General features: G+C 35.6%; 1 protein-coding gene across 1 annotated transcript; it reads left to right on the top strand.

Moving 5' to 3' along the window:
* Positions 1 to 1177: 1177 nt before the first annotated feature.
* Positions 1178 to 14476, top strand: LOC117318317 (protein sel-1 homolog 3-like; the record flags this gene model as incomplete). Its single annotated transcript, XM_033873317.1, has 9 exons — positions 1178 to 1310; positions 1762 to 1900; positions 2767 to 2894; positions 4323 to 4457; positions 4879 to 4996; positions 5716 to 5777; positions 13380 to 13499; positions 13908 to 14045; positions 14414 to 14476. Coding segments are annotated over 9 exons (1036 nt in total), but the record flags the coding sequence as incomplete, so codon positions are not given.
* Between the last annotated feature and the right edge of the window lie 907 nt (positions 14477 to 15383).

Consider the following 15383-nt stretch of genomic DNA (forward strand, 5'->3'; position numbering starts at 1 on the left):
TCATGGAAACATCAATCTCGTGACGCGCAATATCAACCTGCTACGCATCTTGATTCTACCGCCCTTTGATCTATTACCTGGCATCCACATTGTCGGTATACACCCGCCACCACATATGTTTTTGCTGTATTCGACAGTGACGGTAAACAGCTGTATTTTAGAATCTAAGCGCGTGCGTGAATTCGACTGACCTACTTACAAGGGAAACAATGTTTAATCGACCAATATATTTGGAACATTGTTGATACTGTTCTATTCAAAAATGATGTTTATGGCTGTTGCAGGATACATGGAACACATGGTCAATGTCTTTGACATAAGCTGTATTTTTGGCGCGTGACAGAAAGACAAAAGTCGCACGGCAAGGCTCGCCACATTTGATTTTCTTAACCCTCGCCTTAGAGCTTATATTTGAAGACACATATACAACAACCATTCAATACTGATGGTACAATCCGCCCCTTAAGCAATTCAATACTTAGTAGATGGCTAACCCTGCACCTTCAACAATTCAATACTGATGTTTAACCCCGCCCCTTCAACAATTCGTTATTGATTGTTAACCCCGCCCCTTCAACAATTCGTTATTGATGGTTAACCCCGCCCCTTCAACAATTCGTTATTGATGGTTAACCCCGCCCCTTCAACAATTCGATAATGATGGTTAACCCCGCCCCTTCAACAATTCGATGCTGATGGTTAACCCCGCCCCTTCAACAATTCGATAATGATGGTAAACCCCGCCCCTTCAACAATTCGTTATTGATTGTTAACCCCGCCCCTTCAACAATTCGTTATTGATGGTTAACCCCGCCCCTTCAACAATTCGTTATTGATGGTTAACCCCGCCCCTTCAACAATTCGATAATGATGGTTAACCCCGCCCCTTCAACAATTCGATACCGATTGTTAACCCCGCCCCTTCAACAATTCGATGCTGATGGTTAACCCTGCCCTTTCATCCCCGCACGTGATCTAGCAAACCTTCGTGTCTGAATGATGAATTCGGACACTTTAACGCACTTGAGTGAATGGTGATGTTTGATTTCTGTGGAGAACACCTTATCATGATTTAACCTCTAATACAATCTTGGTAAACATATGCACATACATTTAAAACAATCATTCCTGATTCATGATAGCTATTTGTATTTCTATAATTCGCAACATTACCCAGAGTTCCCGGAGTCACATTCATGGACGACACGGAGGGGCTGTTTGTATTTGGCGCGTTCGATTCGACACCTTCCTTCAAGGGATACATCGGACAGGCGACCTTCTACCGGAACAGACTGTTGCGATCCGAAGAGGTACGGATGTTTTAAAAATCGTACATTTTTGCATTATTTCAACTACATTTTGCTCTTTTTAAGCATATTGGAGTTTAACGTATAAATCATCGTATACACATTGGCGTTAAGGTGATTGATTGTAACAATTCTTCAAAATCAACAATAGGTACTTTTTCATGTTGCGAGATTACATAGGTACAATGCTAGCCACTGCTTTGGGTTTTTTATTTACAATATCTGGAAATGAAGTAGCACTTTCGACATCAATTTTGAAAATGTAGTCTTTACGGACAATTAAGTCGCACAAGAATCAGTGTTCCTTACAAACTGCGTTCATTCTACCGTATACGAAGTCACTATTACGGTCATTTCTTGAGTAAATACAAAATGTTCGCTGATTGCTTCTTTTAAAGCATGTAAATAGGAAATAAATCTAAAACATTCCAATACTGTTTTACTTCTCTCACAGATTCCTCTGCCGAGTCCTTATCACGCCATGTTTGAGCTGGAACTCTCGCGGAGGACGACACGTTGCGAGAGGTTCCAGGAGTGGGTGTATGGTCGGAGCGCGTTCTATAGACAACAGGTCAAGTCGGCGCGGCGAGCAGGTACATCCGTATTCACTGGGTTATCATCCTACCTTGTCTGTAGTTTCAATTTCTGAGTTCAGTTTTAAGATGTTTATCAAAATGTTGAGTGTTTTTTATTTGTCTTTCTTAGATGATTACATTAATGGTATTTTTAACCTACATTCCATATGATACAAATATTGAAATGAGACCAGCGACATGCATTTGGTTCCATAGCCCCATGCGGAATAAGCAAGTTTGGTGTCGCTACATATCACAGGCATTTGTAGTTTTATATTGACTAAAATTAAAATGTAAAATGTAATAATCATTTTAATATTTCAATATAGAAATACAAATGCCTGTCTAACGGATTATATGGTATGCGATCTTTTGTTAATAGAAAATAGAATTGAAGCCCATGTTTAACCATCATCCGATGAAGAAAATTTATAAACTCTCGATATATGTTATATGTGATAGGTTGGGGGGGGGGGGGGGGGGGGGGGGGGGGGGGGGGGGGGGGGGGGGGGGGGGGTCGAAGTGGTAACGTACTCGCCTTTCATTAACTAAGACGACTGGACCATGTAGTTTCGGCCAACGAAACTGTAACAGAGCGCATGATTAATTAAATTTAAATCACTGTTTCCACTAGGGATCGAACCCGGGACCTCTGGCTTACTAGTCTTACGCTCAACCGATCGAGCTAAAGAGAAGATCTCTCTAACAGAGCAGTATATTGCGGCTTGTATAACCAGGGTTACAAAATAAATAGTTTCTAGTTTTTAGTTTAAATCGTTTTTCATTATAATTATCTAGAACAGTGCCACACATATTTCTCCAACCTTTGGAGGGAGATCCTGATGAAAATGTACGATGAGGATTTTTCCAGCCGCTGTAACAAGTTTGGGGAGCCAAATCAAAACTCTATGGCTACATGGACATACTGATCAAACGATATATCTATAAAGGCAGGTTCCCATCACCGAAACAGGTCGGCGAGAAACTTTACAACAAAGCCGTGAAATTTATGGTAAGCTACGCTTCATACTCAGATGAATCATTTAGGTTTTTCTGAAACCCATGTCCTATATCTAACCAGCGGTTTTTTCTAATTGTTTAATTGTTTGTACCCGCAATGCTGTCTCTTAGATCATGTGAAACGATGCAGGTACATATGATGAAGTCGTAGACTCGATAACAGACTTTGGATTGGTTCCACAACACTAAACACAGAACAATCACTAGGCTAATAATTTGTACATACAAATACGCTAACTACAGATAGGACGTAAGAAATGTGCCTGCTGTCTGTATTGCATGATCGTAAGAGGTGACTAAATTAGGGTGGGGGAATGGTTAAGGTGTCCCGACACTTTAACGCTAGCCTTCCACCTCTGGGTTGCGAGTTCGAAACCTACATGGGACAGTTGCCAGGTACTGACCGTAGGCCGGTGGTTTTTCTCCGGTACTCCGGCTTTCCTCCACCTCCAAAACCTGGCACGTCATTAAATGACCCTGGCTGTTAATAGGACGTTAAACAAAAACAAACCAAACAAACCAAAGACTAAATTAGGGATACCATCCTTTCTCTTTCTAAAACACTGTCTTCCACCTAACGTCTCCCTTAAGGTGCCGCATACAACACCATCGGTTTTGTCAGGATAAACCCTAGTTTTGTTACATATATGTACTATGAGTATTTTGTTGACACATTTTGTTTAAAAATGAAAATAATGTTTTCAACTTCGGGATAACCGGTACATTTTACATAGGTTTTATAATATCGGGACCAACATTTTACTTCGGGATAACCGAGTATTTCAAATTATCCGAGTTTTTATTATTAAGAAAAAGAAGGATTTTGACTGGGACCGGAGTAATACTTCGAGTTATACGGGGTCTTCGAGTTATCCGAGTTCGAGTTAACGAAGTTCGACTGTATATAGACAACTAAATCCTGCGATTTTGAGGATGATTCTCTGATGACATGAATACAGAAAGCACCACAAACTATATTTTAATACCATTCATTTGTTTATGTGAACTCTGCTATTAACAAAGAGATGTGTATTGTTTTTTCACCTCCTATCTCTAGGCGAACTTTATTCCTTTCACTTGCAGGAATAATTTGTATTTTCTCTCGGAGTAAACGTTGATAAAAAGAAATTACTACACAAAATTATTGCTTGTGAAACGTCTAGAATCTAGTAAAGTTTGATTCAATGAATTACTTTTAACTCATTCATCCCTGAAGTGTCATAATGAACTATTCCAATGTTTGAATCGGAAGAGTTCAAATGTGTCTTCAGGGGTGAATGAGTTAATCAACTTCATAAAATATCGAATGTGTTAGAAGAGATTAGAAAATGGATGCCTCCATGTTAAAAGAGGCGCTTTTAATTACGATTTTTTTTTCGATTTTTATTGATATCATCATTGTCAATTTATCTTAAAACAGGACATTGGTTTTAGTCACGTGAGACGAGCCATACCATTGTTGAAGCAAGCCAGTTGCTATGACAACCATGACGCCATGTACATGTTGGCAACTTTGCTTAACAATGGGGTCAAGGTGAAGGCTGACGAGCGGCAGGTGAGAGGTTTGTCCAGTCAAATCATGTCCCCAATTAAAATAGCATGTATCGTTACGCAGGTGAAAGCATGTATCGAGTGGCATATGAGAGGTTTGTCCAGTGAAATAATGTCCCAAATTACAATAGCATGTATCGAGCGGCATATGAGAGGTTTGTCCAGTCAAAGCATGTCCCCAATTACGATAACATGTTTCTAGCGGCATAAGAGAGGCTTGTCCAGTCAAATCATGTCCACAATTAGGATAGCATGTATCGAGCGGCATATGAGATGTTTGTCCAGTCAAATCGTGTCCCCAATTACAAAAGCATGTACCAACTATTTCGGTTTATCAAACTGTTCAGTGTTTTTAACACAGTATTACTCTCATAATGTTTTTAATACAAATTACTTTATTAATTACGTTTTTCACTTATGATTAGGCCCAGGCTTACTTGATGAAAGGTTGTCTGGAGAAACACCGCCTTTGCTGTCTGGCCTTAGCACACAAACACAGATACGGACTTGACGGGGTCCCACAGGACATGGAACAGGCTTACGGTAAGTCCTCGTGTGGTATCAAACAGTCGATATTCTCTGTAATGGAGTAACCATCTTGGAAGTATATAAAATTCGATAGAATAATTGCTTTCAGATTTCATTCCGTTCTTTTTTTATCTCATTTATTTCGAATATTACTCAAATCAAGAAAAATGAAACACTGTAGAATAATTTTCGATTTTGACGCTCTTTCGTGAATTTTCTTTTCTGATGGTCTCAAATATTACTCAAATCAAGAAAAATGAAACACTGCAGAATAATTTTCGATTTTGACGCTCTTTCGTGAATTTTCTTTTCTGATGGTCTCAAATATTACTCAAATCAAGAAAAATGAAACACTAGAATAATTTTCGATTTTGACGCTCTTTCGTGAATTTTCTTTTCTGATGGTCTCAAATATTACTCAAATCAAGAAAATGAAACACTGTAGAATAATTTTCGATTTTGACGCTCTTTCGTGAATTTTCTTTTCTGATGGTCTCAAATATTACTCAAATCAAGAAAAATGAAACACTAGAATAATTTTCGTATTTGAAGCTATTTCGTGAAATTTCTTTTCTGATGGTCTCTATTTCTTGACAGAAAATATCGTAGAGCACGATTTACAGGGAACTGACAAACCCAGTTGTTCTCTGAGCGAGATAAACGAGACAGTATTATATTGAGGTGACTTAAAGGATTTGATGTGTACAATAAAATGGTCTAACATTTTATTTCAGTGTATTATAAGTATGTCGCCGACACTGTAAGGGTGGACAAGGAAACACACAAAGAAACGGATGTAAGTAGATACATTGTATATCATGTAAAACAATAGACATTTCGGGAGTGAACATTGTATATCCAGTAAAACAATAGACATTTCCGGAGTGAACATTGTATATCATGTAAAACAATAAACATTTCGGGAGAGAACATTGTATATCCCGTAAAACAATAGACATTTCGGGAGTGAACATTGTATATCATGTAAAACAATAGACATTTCGGGAGTGAACATTGTATATCATGTAAAACAATAGACATTTCGGGAGAGAACATTGTATATCCAGTAAAACAATAGACATTTCCGGAGTGAACATTGTATATCCAGTAAAACAATAGACATTTCCGGAGTGAACATTGTATATCATGTAAAACAATAAACATTTCGGGAGAGAACATTGTATATCCCGTAAAACAATAGACATTTCGGGAGTGAACATTGTATATCATGTAAAACAATAGACATTTCGGGAGTGAACATTGTATATCATGTAAAACAATAGACATTTCGGGAGAGAACATTGTATATCATGTAAAACAATAGACATTTCGGGAGTGAACATTGTATATCCAGTAAAACAATAGACATTTCGGGAGTGAACATTGTATATCCCGTAAAACAATAGACATTTCGGGAGTGAACATTGTATATCATGTAAAACAATAGACATTTCGGGAGTGAACATTGTATATCCCGTAAAACAATAGACATTTCCGGAGTGAACATTGTATATCATGTAAAACAATAGACATTTCGGGAGAGAACATTGTATATCATGTAAAACAATAGACATTTCGGGAGTGAACATTGTATATCCAGTAAAACAATAGACATTTCGGGAGTGAACATTGTATATCATGTAAAACAATACACATTTCGGGAGAGAACATTGTATATCATGTAAAACAATAGACATTTCGGGAGTGAACATTGTATATCCAGTAAAACAATAGACATTTCGGGAGTGAACATTGTATATCCCGTAAAACAATAGACATTTCGGGAGTGAACATTGTATATCCCGTAAAACAATAGACATTTCCGGAGTGAACATTGTATATCATGTAAAACAATAGACATTTCGGGAGAGAACATTGTATATCATGTAAAACAATAGACATTTCGGGAGTGAACATGTATATCCAGTAAAAACAATAGACATTTCGGGAGTGAACATTGTATATCATGTAAAACAATAGACATTTCGGGAGAGAACATTGTATATCATGTAAAACAATAGACATTTCGGGAGTGAACATTGTATATCCAGTAAAACAATAGACATTTCGGGAGTGAACATTGTATATCCCGTAAAACAATAGACATTTCGGGAGTGAACATTGTATATCCCGTAAAACAATAGACATTTCGGGAGTGAACATTGTATATCCAGTAAAACAATAGACATTTCGGGAGTGAACATTATATATCATGTAAAACAATAGACATTTCGGGAGAGAACATTGTATATCATGTAAAACAATAGACATTTCGGGAGAGAACATTGTATATCATGTAAAACAATAGACATTTCGGGAGTGAACATTGTATATCCAGTAAAACAATAGACATTTCGGGAGTGAACATTGTATATCATGTAAAACAATAGACATTTCGGGAGAGAACATTGTATATCATGTAAAACAATAGACATTTCGGGAGTGAACATTGTATATCATGTAAAACAATAAACATTTCGGGAGTGAACATTGTATATCCAGTAAAACAATAGACATTTCGGGAGTGAACATTGTATATCATGTAAAACAATAGACATTTCGGGAGAGAACATTGTATATCATGTAAAACAATAGACATTTCGGGAGTGAACATTGTATATCCAGTAAAACAATAGACATTTCGGGAGTGAACATTGTATATCATTTAAAACAATAGACATTTCGGGAGAGAACATTGTATATCATGTAAAACAATAGACATTTCGGGAGTGAACATTGTATATCATGTAAAACAATAGACATTTCCGGAGAGAACATTGTATATCATGTAAAACAATAGACATTTCGGGAGTGAACATTGTATATCATGTAAAACAATAGACATTTCCGGAGTGAACATTGTATATCATGTAAAACAATAGACATTTCCGGAGTGAACATTGTATATCATGTAAAACAATAGACATTTCCGGAGAGAACATTGTATATCCAGTAAAACAATAGACATTTCCGGAGTGAACATTGTATATCATGTAAAACAATAGACATTTCGGGAGTGAACATTGTATATCATGTAAAACAATAGACATTTCGGGAGTGAACATTGTATATCCCGTAAAACAATAGACATTTCCGGAGTGAGCATTGTATATCATGTAAAACAATAGACATTTCCGGAGAGAACATTGTATATCCAGTAAAACAATAGACATTTCCGGAGTGAACATTGTATATCATGTAAAACAATAGACATTTCCGGAGTGAACATTGTATATCATGTAAAACAATAGACATTTCGGGAGTTAACATTGTATATCATGTAAAACAATAGACATTTCGGGAGAGAACATTGTATATCATGTAAAACAATAGACATTTCCGGACTGAACATTGTATATCCCGTAAAACAATAGACATTTCGGGAGTTAACATTGTATATCATGTAAAACAATAGACATTTCGGGAGAGAACATTATATATCATGTAAAACAATAGACATTTCGGGAGAGAACATTATATATCATGTAAAACAATAGACATTTCGGGAGAGAACATTGTATATCATGTAAAACAATAGACATTTCGGGAGTTAACATTGTATATCAAGTAAAACAATAGACATTTCGGGAGAGAACATTGTATATCCAGTAAAACAATAGACATTTCGGGAGTGAACATTGTATATCAAATAAAACAATAGACATTTCGGGAGAGAACATTGTATATCCAGTAAAACAATAGACATTTCGGGAGTGAACATTGTATATCCCGTAAAACAATAGACATTTCGGGAGTGACCATTGTATATCCAGTAAAACAATAGACATTTCGGGAGTGAACATTGTATATCATGTAAAACAATAGACATTTCGGGAGTGAACATTGTATATCCAGTAAAACAATAGACATTTCGGGAGTTAACATTGTATGTCCCGTAAAACAATAGACATTTCGGGAGTGAACATTGTATATCATGTAAAACAATAGACATTTCGGGAGAGAACATTGTATATCATGTAAAACAATAGACATTTCCGGAGTTAACATTGTATATCATGTAAAACAATAGACATTTCGGGAGAGAACATTGTATATCCAGTAAAACAATAGACATTTCGGGAGAGAACATTGTATATCCAGTAAAACAATAGACATTTCGGGAGAGAACATTGTATATCCAGTAAAACAATAGACATTTCGGGAGTGAACATTGTATATCATGTAAAACAATAGACATTTCGGGAGTGAACATTGTATATCCAGTAAAACAATAGACATTTCGGGAGTGAACATTGTATATCCAGTAAAACAATAGACATTTCGGGAGTGAACATTGTATATCCAGTAAAACAATAGACATTTCGGGAGAGAACATTGTATATCCAGTAAAACAATAGACATTTCGGGAGAGAACATTGTATATCCAGTAAAACAATAGACATTTCGGGAGTGAACATTGTATATCATGTAAAACAATAGACATTTCGGGAGAGAACATTGTATATCATGTAAAACAATAGACATTTCGGGAGTGAACATTGTATATCATGTAAAACAATAGACATTTCGGGAGTGAACATTGTATATCCAGTAAAACAATAGACATTTCGGGAGTGAACATTGTATATCATGTAAAACAATAGACATTTCCGGAGTGAACATTGTATATCCCGTAAAACAATAGACATTTCGGGAGTGAACATTGTATATCATGTAAAACAATAGACATTTCCGGACTGAACATTGTATATCATTTAAAACAATAGACATTTCCGGACTGAACATTGTATATCATTTAAAACAATAGACATTTCCGGACTGAACATTGTATATCATGTAAAACAATAGACATTTCGGGAGTGAACATTGTAGATCATGTAAAACAATAGACATTTCGGGAGTGAACATTGTATATCCCGTAAAACAATAGACATTTCGGGAGTGAACATTGTATATCATGTAAAACAATAGACATTTCGGGAGTGAACATTGTATATCCAGTAAAACAATAGACATTTCCGGACTGAACATTGTATATCCCGTAAAACAATAGACATTTCGGGAGTGAACATTGTATATCATGTAAAACAATAGACATTTCGGGAGAGAACATTGTATATCCAGTAAAACAATAGACATTTCGGGAGTGAACATTGTATATCCCGTAAAACAATAGACATTTCCGGAGTGAACATTGTATATCATGTAAAACAATAGACATTTCCGGACTGAACATTGTATATCATGTAAAACAATAGACATTTCGGGAGTGAATATTGTATATCCAGTAAAACAAGAGACATTTCGGGAGTGAACATTGTATATCATGTAAAACAATAGACATTTCCGGAGAGAACATTGTATATCATGTAAAACAATAGACATTTCCGGAGTGAACATTGTATATCATGTAAAACAATAGACATTTCGGGAGAGAACATTGTATATCATGTAAAACAATAGACATTTCCGGAGTGAACATTGTATATCCAGTAAAACAATAGACATTTCGGGAGTGAACATTGTATATCCAGTAAAACAATAGACATTTCGGGAGTGAACATTGTATATCATGTAAAACAATAGACATTTCGGGAGTGAACATTGTAGATCATGTAAAACAATAGACATTTCGGGAGAGAACATTGTATATCATGTAAAACAATAGACATTTCGGGAGTGAACATTGTATATCCCGTAAAACAATAGACATTTCGGGAGTGAACATTGTATATCATGTAAAACAATAGACATTTCGGGAGTGAACATTGTATATCATGTAAAACAATAGACATTTCGGGAGTGAACATTGTATATCATGTAAAACAATAGACATTTCGGGAGTGAACATTGTATATCATGTAAAACAATAGACATTTCGGGAGTGAACATTGTATATCATGTAAAACAATAGACATTTCCGGAGAGAACATTGTATATCATGTAAAACAATAGACATTTCCGGAGAGAACATTGTATATCATGTAAAACAATAGACATTTCGGGAGAGAACATTGTATATCATGTAAAACAATAGACATTTCGGGAGTGAACATTGTATATCATGTAAAACAATAGACATTTCCGGAGAGAACATTGTATATCATGTAAAACAATAGACATTTCCGGAGAGAACATTGTATATCATGTAAAACAATAGACATTTCGGGAGAGAACATTGTATATCATGTAAAACAATAGACATTTCGGGAGTGAACATTGTATATCATGTAAAACAATAGACATTTCGGGAGTGAACATTGTATATCCCGTAAAACAATAGACATTTCGGGAGTGAACATTGTATATCCAGTAAAACAATAGACATTTCCGGAGTGAACATTGTATATCATGTAAAACAATAGACATTTCGGGAGTGAACATTGTATATCCAGTAAAACAATAGACATTTCGGGAGTGAACATTGTATATCCAGTAAAACAATAGACATTTCGGGAGTGAACATTGTATATCCAGTAAAACAATAGACATTTCGGGAGAGAACATTGTATATCATGTAAAACAATAGACATTTCGGGAGAGAACATTGTATATCCAGTAAAACAATAGACATTTCCGGAGTGAACATTGTATATCATGTAAAACAATAGACATTTCGGGAGTGAACATTGTATATCCAGTAAAACAATAGACATTTCGGGAGTGAACATTGTATATCCAGTAAAACAATAGACATTTCCGGAGTGAACATTGTATATCATGTAAAACAATAGACATTTCGGGAGAGAACATTGTATATCATGTAAAACAATAGATATTTCGGGAGTGAGCATTGTATATCATGTAAAACAATAGACATTTCGGGAGTGAACATTGTATATCCAGTAAAACAATAGACATTTCCGGAGTGAACATTGTATATCATGTAAAACAATAGACATTTCGGGAGTGAACATTGTATATCCAGTAAAACAATAGACATTTCGGGAGTGAACATTGTATATCCAGTAAAACAATAGCCATTTCGGGATTGAACATTGTATATCCAGTAAAACAATAGACATTTCGGGAGAGAACATTGTATATCCCGTAAAACAATAGACATTTCCGGAGTGAACATTGTATATCATCTAAAACAATAGACATTTCGGGAGTGAACATTGTAGATCATGTAAAACAATAGACATTTCGGGAGAGAACATTGTATATCATGTAAAACAATAGATATTTCGGGAGTGAGCATTGTATATCATGTAAAACAATAGACATTTCGGGAGAGAACATTGTATATCATGTAAAACAATAGACATTTCGGGAGTGAAAAAAATGTATGATTTGTCTCTTGAACAAAGTATTATAATAGTTACAACAATAAATGCAAGTTATATCAGAAATATTCTTTTTCAGATTCAACTGAAATATCAATATAATAAAATGTTACTAAAGACAATGTAGTATATGAACATTTTGACCTTCCATGGATCTACAAAGGACTCAATCAGCCGGATATAACAATCGTTATACTCATTATCAGTCAATCAATTTTCAAACAATTATTCTTTAATCTAAATTCCAAAGAATGATACGCGGTTTATCATGATGGGGATGGCGATGTGTTCCAGTGGCTGAATCACCAGGCTAGTAACGGTGTCTTCTCCGCACAGGGGTATTACGTGTTAACCTTCACGACACATGTTCCATATTGCGTTTGAGGTTTTTAGGTCACCTGAGACAAAGTCTCAAGTGACCTTTTCTAATCGCCTTTTGTCCGTCGTCGTCCGTCGTCCGTCGTGCGTCGTCCGTCCGTAAACACTTTTCATTTTCAACTTCTTCTCCAAAACCACTGAACCAAATTCAATGAAATTTGGCAGGGAGCTTCTATGGCTAAAGGTCAACCAAAATTGTAAATTATATGGTCCCCATCCCCCAGGGGCCTGAAGGGCGGGGCCAAAAAGGGTCAAATTGACTAAAACTTCAAAAATCTTCTTCTCTACTCTCAGATATGGTAGAATCAAATACTCTTCATAGATGGAAGGGTCTTAAGGTGCTTTACCAAAATTGTGAATTTCATGACCCTGGGGTCTCACGTTTGCCCCATGGGAGGGGATAAACTTTACTATAGTTGTAGGGAAATCACATTTTTGACTATCATTTATTTTATTTGTTTTGAAATTCATTCTAAATTTGTTAACATTATCAGCATGGGATGACTGCTTAATGGTATGCAAATGTTGGCCCTGGCTGTTCCCTTAGACTGATGGGTCAGGCCAAAATGTGTCAATCAAATTTACTGAAATATTTCAGAAATCAGGTGACCGTTAAGGCCCATGGGTCTCTTGTTTAAGGATGTGCCTTTATTACACTGATAGTAGTCACGTGTCCTCCATGTTTCATTCACTTGTCACAGGTCAGTAGTGTTAATTTAATTAACTTGTTACCTTTGTCTACAATGTCATTACACACTTCAATTTACCAGGTACTGACAGAGTCGGTGAGACTAACGGACGAGGAACAGCTTCGTGAACAGACAGATGAGGATGGCGATGTGTTTCAGTGGCTGAAACACCAGGCTAGCAACGGTGTCTTCTCTGCTCAGGTTAGCTTCACGGCTTTCCGATAAATACGTGTCTTTATGTTTGGATTTCGTATTTCCTATTTCTGCATATTTTCTAATTTTGTGTGAAATATTCGATAATAGTGGAATCCTATTGATTTATTTGAAAATATGGCAGATTTTCGTTTGTTCCTTTTTTTTTATAGAACTCTTTCTTTTATCCTTTTTGACTTAATAATTAGTTCTTTGTAGTTCTTGTTGTTGTTTATCTTCTTTACATCTTATGTATTGTCTTCATACCACATTGATAGGTTATGACCGAGTAACGAATGATTATTTGTTGAATAATTATTTTTGTGAATTTTATCAAATCATTTTTGGATTGTTACAATGCTCTACTGTAGGCTAACAAATCGCGTTGATCAATTATTTATGTTAATGTTTCCATAGCAACACATGGCACGTGCGTTGTTTTGGGGCTCACAGGGTTTGAAGCGGAACATGGCGGCTGCTACAGAGTACTTCCGGTTAGGAGCGGAAACACAGGACCCTCAGGCCATGTATGACTACGGGATTATACTACTGAAGGCAGGTTCATTTGATAAGACATTCATGAGTTTATAAAGACAGCTCTTACTTGCTAAGCAATGGTCACTTTCAAAATATGCACAATTCCCATAGAGGTTTATAGAAGAGCCCCCTGTACACAATTCCCATAGAGGTTTATATAAGAGGTATCTGTATGAGATGTTAAAAAATAAAATAAATTTTGAAATTATAGCTACGATTTCAAAAAGACAAAAATTAGCGTATGTATTCGATCTGAAAAGATTTCAACAGAGAAAGGGTAAAAGAACACACATCATGATTGAAAACAAAAATAGAAGTTATAAGTTCGTCCAGATGACTAAATTCGTTTCCCTATCCTACATGGTATCATTATTACCACCTTACAGGGTCAAGGGAGCAAAAAGAACAAAACAGAGGGTCTCCAGCATATACAGGCCAGTGCGGACAAGGTAATATTTTAATATTTTTACCATAATGAATTAAAAAATAAATATTGTTATCTTTGGATCGGAGAACAATACTACCACATTTATAAGTATTAATTGCCCTTTACTTTTCTTTTGCCAAATGTTTGTACTTATTATAGGCGTTGATAATGTTATAATAACTTGTGATTTTCCTTAATAAGATATGTATTGATAAAAATCACCAGGTTATATCAATAGTGTCATATTTATGATTTAAGTAGATACTTACATAAAGGGGCAGTCCTTCTTTTGAATTAAGTTTAGGCCGTCAAAATTAAACTTGTATTTTTTACTACTTTGAAAAAGTTTTACTCTCAAGATAAACCAAAGTTCTTCATTTTTTTTTAAGTCCTGAAAATTCTTAATTCGACCCGAATTATCACTAATCACCGCAAAGACACACAATATTTGAATACGATACGCCTTTTTCCTGTATATTTCGGCATTAATTTTATTACTTGTAGGCACAAACACTCATATGATCATCGTTCCGACATAGATTTCATCAATAGAAATTGTGAATGTTTCTGATGTCCCAACGAAGGAATGTCCCTTTAATCAATGCACCTTTATCATACACACACCATACGCCGGTGATGATGGGCCGTTTATTAATGTAGATTGAAAATCAGCTAAAATCAAGAAATCAAGAAAACCCTATAAAATATTATCCGGGTCATATGCTTTTCTCTCGATGATTCTGAACTCATTTACTCTAGAGAGATGTTAATTTGGGATCAACAGGACATGTATGTAAGCTTTTTCTGTAGATTCTTATGTAGTGTAATATTTTAGGTCTGTTCTTGTTAAACGTCGATTACGGATCGAAGAATGCCTGGAATATTTATGTTAACATTAATTATCGCGTAGTAATATCATTTAAAAAACA

The sequence above is a fragment of the Pecten maximus genome, unplaced genomic scaffold, assembly GCF_902652985.1.
Source record: "Pecten maximus unplaced genomic scaffold, xPecMax1.1, whole genome shotgun sequence".
Lineage (NCBI taxonomy): Eukaryota > Metazoa > Mollusca > Bivalvia > Pectinida > Pectinidae > Pecten > Pecten maximus.